General features: G+C 42.2%; 1 protein-coding gene across 1 annotated transcript in view; it reads right to left on the reverse strand.

Annotated features, from left to right (window-relative positions):
* IQCK (IQ motif containing K) overlaps positions 1 to 8,228 on the reverse strand; it is an 87,565-nt gene extending 79,337 nt beyond the window's left edge. Inside the window, exon 1 of the mRNA XM_047087810.1 lies at positions 8,042 to 8,228. Coding sequence (XP_046943766.1) covers positions 8,042 to 8,228 — 187 coding nt within the window. The remainder of the gene's footprint in view (positions 1 to 8,041) is intronic.
* Positions 8,229 to 8,258: the final 30 nt, after the last annotated feature.

Below are 8,258 nucleotides of genomic sequence, written 5' to 3' on the forward strand. Positions count from 1 at the left end.
GGAATGAAAGAAGGAAGAGAATGGAGGGAAGCTAAGGGAAGACACGGATAGCTACAGAGGGGAGGGGAGGGCAGAATGGGAGATGGGCTGTCCTTTGCAGTCATGAGGACGAACATGAAGATGGCCCGGTTGGGGTATGCATTTGGAAGAGCAATCCCATAAAGACCTTGCTCCTCAAAGTACACTCAAGAACGAGCAGCACTGGGCATCCCTGGGAAGTTAGAATTGCAACACCTCAAGCCCACCCCAGACCTGCTGAACTTGAACCTGCATTTTAACAAGATACCAGCTGACTTGTGCACACAAGTGGTAGCTCTGCTGTAAACTCCAGTAGTTTCCTATCCTGGCTGCACACTAGCATCACTGGGAAGGGGAGCTTTTTGAAAATACTAAAGTCTGGGCCTAACTCCAGAAATTCTGATTCAATGGGTCTAGGGCAGAAATGCTCATGGGCTACATTAGTTACATGCCTAAAAGAAAGAGTGGTAAAAATATTTCTGAAAAAGTCAATGTTTTAAAGGCAAATGCATAATCACTTTGTAGCGAAGAGGAAATAACAGTTTCTGGGCAAGATGGTATTGATGGAATATAACTGAATCGGACACATGCTTTCTTCTACCACCTGGTTCCTTGTCAGTAAAACATCTCTTGAATTTTTTTTAAAAACTCCTAGGTATCAGGCTGTGATGAGTATGATACGCTGCAGGAGCAATTTTGATTTCCAATACTAGCTATATTAGTTTTCTACTGCTGTGTAACAAACTACCACAAACTTAGCAACTTAAAACAACACAAATTTATTATTTCACAGTTCCTGTGGGTCAGCAGTCCAGGTATGGGTTAGTCTCATCAGGGTGAAATCAAGGTGTTGGCCACGGCTGTGATGTCATCTGAGGGTTGGGTCTTCTTCTAAGATCATTGGTTGTTGGCAGTTCTCAGTTTCTTGTGGTTGTAGGTCTAACGTCCCCATTTTCTTTTTGTTGGTGGGACTCCCGGCTCCTGGAGACCACCCTCGAGTTCTCGCCACGGACAGTTCACACATGGTTAGTTGCTACTTCGAGATGAGCAGGAGTCTCTTCTGCTTTAATGTCTTTGACTTGTTTTAAGGGCTCATCTGATTAGGTCCAGCCCACCTACCATGATCTTCCTAATTTAAAGTCAACTGATGATGAACTTTAATTACATCTGGAAAATCCCTTGACAGCAATGCCTAGATTTGTGTTGGATTGAATAACTGGGAGGTGTGTGCAACTGGGGAGTGGGAATCCTTGGATCTTAGAATTCTGCCTACCATAACAGCTCGGCTCTACCACTTTGTTTTTCCTCTCAAGCAAATAAATTCACTTTTCTTCCCCAAACAGTTTGAGAAACACGAACATGGTATGAAAACTATTTATTTAGATTTAAGATATATACATTTAGAGCTCTGATTACAAAGGCAATACATGCTATTGTGAGAAAATTCCAAAGAATACAGACCTGTCTTATGTAGGGAGTGTAAGTCACATCTGATCCCATCACAACCATAATAACCACTGTATTTACTAACATATGTATATAATATGCAAATACATTTATTTACATTAGATCTCCTACACCAGGTCAGACCATCCAAGTATAGAGCCTCATAGCACAGTCCCTTTTCTTCATTTTTATCAGCTTTATCCTTATTTGAAGTTTGTAAAAATTAATGACTATCTCTTCTAATAGACTGTGTATTTTGTGAGGGAAATTGTCTGGGTCTGCTTATGCTCAGTATCATATTCCCAAAGAATACTTGCTGAATGAATGAATGAACAAAATAAAGAGTATAGCAATTACTTTTGACCCTTTATCTATTAATTTGTTCATATTTATTGACGGCCCACTATGTGCCAGGAACCATTCTAGATGTTGAATGTGTGACACCTTTCAACGTTGTTATATACAGGATATGCCACAATTATTTAACCAGTGTACTCTTAGTCGGTGTTCAGGTTTTTTACAATGCTTCATTATTACAAACAATGCTGCCATGAGCATCATTATATATACATCATAAATTGGAAGGGAGATATTTTTGTAGGATTAATTCTTAGAAGTGGAATTGTTCTGGGGCGCCTGGGTGGCACAGTCGGTTAAGCGTCCGACTTCAGCCAGGTCACGATCTCGCGGGCCGTGAGTTCGAGCCCCGCGTCAGGCTCTGGGCTGATGGCTCGGAGCCTGGAGCCTGTTTCCGATTCTGTGTCTCCCTCTCTCTGCCCCTCCCCCGTTCATGCTCTGTCTCTCTCTGTCCCAAAAATAAATAAACGTTGAAAAAAAAAATTTAAAAAAAAAGAAGTGGAATTGTTCTGTTAAAGAAAAAAAATAATTTAAAATTTGGGCCCAAATGCCAAATGTTCCTACAAAAAGTTTACAACAATTTATACTCCTAATAGTAAGACTCTCTGTTTCTCTGGGTTATTACCAATCCTATATTTAAAATGATATTTTGCTTTTATCTGCATTTCATTGTCATTTATTTTTATTTTTTCTATTTAGATTTTTTCTAAGAAGACTTCTTAGGAGTTCACTTAAAGTTGATGGAAAAAATGCAAATTTTTTCATCATACAACCACAAAAGATAAACAGTTGAAATGATTATGTAGAAGCATGGGAAAATACATTATCTTCAGGACAATCTGATGTGTTTGTGATTTCAAGTCTGTAATATTTAAGAGAATCTGGCATATTAGAGAACTTGTCACTTTTGCCTTGTGATTTCAATTTAAAATATATAATTGATTACAGACTGATGCTTTTTTCCACTGAAAGCCACATGAGTTTGTATAAATTTGATTAAGTTTGTAAAGAGTATTGAACTCATTAAAACAACTTGATTCACCATGGTTTGACTCAATTTATTTTTTGAAATAATTTTTAATTAAAAATTTTTTTGTGTGTTTATTTATTTACTTTGAGAGAGAGAGAGAGAGTGAGACAGAGCAAGCAGGGGAGGGGCATAGAGACAGGGAGAGAGAATCCCAAGCAGGCTCTGAGCTATCAGCATGAAGCCTGATATGGGGATCAAGCTCACAAACCATGAGTCAGATGCTCAACTGACTAGTCACCCAGGTGCCCCCAAAACATTTTTAATGTTTATTTTTGAGAGAGAGAGAAAAAGAACATGCACATGCACATGAGAGAGCATGAGCGGGGGAGGGGCAGAGAGAGACAAAGACACAGAACCTGAAGCAGGCTCCAGGTCCTGAGGTGTTAGCACAGAGACAGATGAGGGGCTTGAACTCACAAAACTGTGAGATCATGACCTGAGCAGAAACCAAGAGTTGGATGCTTAACTGACTGAGCCACGGAGGTGCCCAGGAATAATTTCTTGTGGCTAAAAATACACAAGACAGGACAGTAGTACTGTGCTTTGTACCTCACTTGGAGAGCTTATTTAAAATGGAGAGCTTGGGGACTCACCCCCAAGAAGTCCCACTTCATTAGATCCAGTACAGAGCACAGGAATCTGCATTTTAATAAGTAATCTAGATTTGATGCAGGTGCTCCCAGTCTACACTTTGAAGCATGCTGTATGTTGCCTAAGGGTTTGGACTTGAGTGACACACACATCAGAGTTCAAGCCTGGTTCTGCCACTTGTTTCAGGCAAGTTACCTAAACTCTATCTGCTTCAGTTTCCTCGTATGTACAACAGGCAAAACCCTGAGTTCTTGTGAGGTTTAAATGAGAGGAAAAGCATCTAGCACAGTGCTTGGCACATAAAAAGCAGCTCAATAAGTGTTGCCATTAGGATGACTTGAACAAATGGTAGGTGATGAAACAAACAAACAAAAGATCATTAAAGGGCTTAGGTATTAAGGTAAAGAGTTTGTTTATCATGAAAGCTATGAAAATCATTGCAGGTCATGGCATAACGTAATCAGATTTGAATTTTAAAGACATTCCTGTGGAAGATGGTCTGGATGGTAGCCTTCTGCAAATAAAAAGCTACAGCAGCAATCCAAATAGGAAGTGGTAAGGGCCTGATCTAAAGCAGCAGTCATGAAAATCAAGGGTGAGGAGTTGGGGGTTACAAATGTTAAGCAGGTAGAATTTGTAGGGACTGGGGATCATGGAAAGCAAATGGGAAGCATGTTAAGATGAATCTCTGATTTCTGGACTGGGTAGCTGAGTGAATGATGGTAACACTCATTGAGATGGAAAGCTGTTGGTGTCTAGAATAGTGCCTAGAGTCATTACTGGCCCAGCATTTAAAACAGTTCCCAACATGGGTAGATATGTTGACAATATATGAGAATAATTTCATTGGAACCATGAGGTAAGTAGGAGCTAGTCTGTGCTGGGTTAAGAGAATAGGAACGAAAGTGGTACGAACAAGGGCAGTGTCTTCTTTCCAGAAGCTTGGATGAGAGAAGAAAATGGGAAGACAAGGGCTAGAACATAATAGGGGCTAAGGGAGAAGTTTTTCCTTAAGATGACAGACCAAAGGATGTTTGCTAGCAAAAGCCAGTAAAGAAGTTAGATGTATAAGAGGGGGTGACAGAGCAGGATCCTGGGATCACAAGAGGATGGTACCAAAGCACAGATGTAGGCAGAGCTGTGAATAGCAGGGTAAACACTTCTTCCATGCATGCAGATGCAATTATGTTTATTGGTAATATGGAAGTTGGAGGATACCCTTCCTGCTTCTGATTGCCTTACTATTCTCGGTGAATGCCTCCTACATTTACTAAGTGGTATCACACAATGTTTGAGGAGGGCAGTAGAAACTTGGGACTAGCAGATGGGGGCTGTTGATTGACAGGCACTGTGAGAGCCTCTTGGTGTCATTTTTCTCCAGCTGTACTCAGCTGCTGCGCTAGGGTTACAAGCAGGCATTCAGAGCTGGTCCATACTGGTATCTGGGAAGTGGGATGGAGGAACTTGGTTTTACAATAGCTTTAAGGATTGAGGCCAGAGAGGGTTTGGAGTGATGAACCAACGGCAATAATGAGGATGCTGATGAGAGTAGTAACAGCAATATCAAAATAGAAGATGGGAAACTCGCGATACTTTGACTCAGTCTTCCTTAAAACTATAGTTAAAAATCATGTCACAAGTAAGATTTAACTAGAAGCCTTGGCAGTGAAGGAACTTTATTTATCAATAATACAAGTGCCTTTGAGAATACAAAGGTCAGAGGTAGTCGTCACTGTTAAGATGAGACAAAATTAAAGAACATTTACAAGTAAGTTGTCAACTTACACACACACACACACACAGCAGCAGCAGCAGCAGCAGCAGCATAGGACAGTCTTAAGTCAGATATTTACCTGTTCTGTATTTCATTTTCTTGAAACTGAGTTTCTGACAGGTCTGATTGCTGTGATAATTAGCTTAAAATTTTTTTTTAACGTTTGTTTATTTTTGAAGGAGAGACAGAGTGTGAGCAGAGGAGGGGCAGAGAGAGAGACACACACACACAGAATCGAAGCAGGCTCCAGGCTCTAGCTATCAGCACAGAGCCCAACGCAGGGCTCAAACTCACAAACTACAAGATCATGACCTAAGCCAAAGTCAAGTGCTTAACTGACAGAGCCACCCAGGTGCCCCAATAATTTGCTTTTTAAATGGAGATATACTAATAGAATGTAATACCTAACCTCAAACATAGAATTACCACAAAATCTGTTTTTCATGTTTGTCGTGAGACACTAAATCTTACTATCTCTTATAGAAAATTGCATGTTAGAATGTTTAAGAAATTGGGTTTATTCACCTGGGTTGTAATAATCAACACAGCACCTGAGTATATAATTCACCACCTTTGACCTCATTAACTTCTTTAAAAAAAAATTTTTTTTTAATTTACTTTTGAGAGAGAGACAGAGCACGAGTAGAAGAGGGGCAGAGAGAGAGGGAGACACCGAATCTGAAGGAGGCTCCAGGCTCTGAGCTGTCAGCATAGAGCCCAACGTGGGGTTCAAACTCATGAACTGTGAGATCATGACCTGAGCCAAAGCTGGACACTTAACCAAATGAGCCACCCAGCCACACCAGACCTCATTAACTTTTGGATGTAACTCTGTCACTTTGTGAGCGGCATCAGTTCACTTGCTTTTTAGAGAGCACCAAAACCTTTTGTCTTTGCTTTCTCCCTACAGGGCTGTTTGACCAAAATAAATCTCATGATTCTAAAACACAGTGCAAACCATGTTTCTTTGTTAACAACAACAAACATTTATTGAGCACTTTTTTTTTTAATTTTTTTTTTTTTCTCCAACGTTTATTTATTTTTGGGATAGAGAGAGACAGAGCATGAACGGGGGAGGGGCAGAGAGAGAGGGAGACACAGAAGTGGAAACAGGCTCCAGGCTCTGAGCCATCAGCCCAGAGCCCGACGCGGGGCTCGAACTCCCGGCCCGCGAGATCGTGACCTGGCTGAAGTCGGACGCTTAACCGACTGCGCCACCCAGGCGCCCCTATTGAGCACTTTCTAAATGCCAGACACTGTGCTAAGCATCTTCACATACATTTTCTTAGTCAGCCTTCACAACAGCCCTGTGAGGTAGGTAAGCAGTTTTCCTAACAACACACGAGTAATAAACTGTATTATGAAGAGCTGTTTGGCTTGGAGAAGTCAAAATATCTTTCACTTTCCTGGGGAAAAGAGAGCCACAACTACCTTCAAATAAGAGTGGATTCTTTATGGTAGAGTGAGATCAACTTGGGCCATAGCACCAAGGGGGCAAGGATCAAAGGATCAAATTATAAGGAGGACATTCAAGATGAAACAGATTTTTCTAAATATAATGTAATGCTGGAGAAGAAATTCAAACACTGGATGCAGGTGAAACAGACAGCTGCTGAGGTATCGATCAACTGTGTCCACTAACTATTCTCTTTCTCCTCTGTATTTTTCCACTTGTTTCACCTCCTTGCTCTCTCTCCTTCTATCCGATCCCGTATACTGGTGCATTCACTCTTTTTTCCATTCAACATTTACTGGCTTGCACTGTCCAATATAGTAGCCACTAGCCACAAGTGGCTATCTAACTTTGTTAAACTTAAAATAAAAAAACTGAGCACTAAAGTTACACTACATTTCAAGTGCTCAGTAACCATGTTAGTAGCTACCACATATTTTTTTTATTGAGATGTAACGCATATATAACATTAAATTAGTTTCAGGTGTACAACATGATGAATCAGTAGGGCTACCATATTGAAAAGTTCTACTGGGCAATGCTGTTTCACACAGCTGAGGTAGTGACAGTAGCCCCAAGAATGAAAAATCTTGAGTTCTTGACCTTGAGGAGCTTACAACCTACAGGAGAAAAAGACCCACCCAATATTATTTTTTCAAGAGCTAACAATGAGCTCTTGTTGGAAATCGGGCAGTTTGCTAAGCACTTTCTAGGACTGTTTAGCTGCAACGCTCCTAATACCATAAAATAGGTGTCATTATTATGCTCATTTTACAGAGAGGGCAGTAACTTGCCCAACAGGTGAAGAGTATTGTAAGGCCTCATGACCAAGCCTATGTGTAGGGCCACAAAAGAAGTTGAGCTAACCTCCATTTGAGGATTTTAAGGAAGATTAGAAATGGGAGAAGGATTAAAACCCAAGTCTGTATAGACCACGCTTATCCAACATGTGGGCTACAGACTACATCAGAATTACTTAGGATGCTCGTCAAAAGCACAGATTTCCTGCATCTGACTAAGAGATCTGGGGGCAGGGGCTGGGAACCTACGTTTTAATCGAGCTCGCCTTCTCCGCCCCAAGATTCTTTCCTATGCATTAAATGAGGTTTGAGAGCCACAGTCCCCACCAATGGGTCCCCTTGTTCCGCTTTCCCCTGTCTTCCCTACCTTTAATCTGACTACGGATCAAGGTTGGAGACTGCGCTGCGTAATCTCGGACAAACCTCTCGGAGCCTCAGTTTCCCCATGCGTGAAATGGAAAGCCCGGCGGGCCTACGGCGCGGCTGCTAGAAAGCCATTCAGAGTAAGCGCCCAGAAAACGCGGCCCCAGCCTGACGAGTCCCGCCCCTCTCTGCCCGCCCGGACTGCCTACCCTCACAGATCTGCTCCCACAGGTTCTTGCCCAGCGGCTCCGCACCCTGTCCGGGCGAGACGGGTAGCTCGGGGGATACGGGGGACACGGTGGGCACTGGCGTCCGGGTAGCATCCGACGACTCTGTAGAGCCAGCCGGTTCCTCGCGAGGACCGGTGCGACTGCTCACCCGCCCCGGGGCCGCCATGGCCACGGTTTCCAAGGCAACCGCCCTCCC

Source organism: Lynx rufus, unplaced genomic scaffold (genome assembly GCF_022079265.1).
Source record: "Lynx rufus isolate CCGP_SWC_20201006 ecotype Redwood Valley unplaced genomic scaffold, mLynRuf1.p SCAF_23, whole genome shotgun sequence".
Classification (NCBI taxonomy): Eukaryota; Metazoa; Chordata; class Mammalia; order Carnivora; family Felidae; genus Lynx; species Lynx rufus.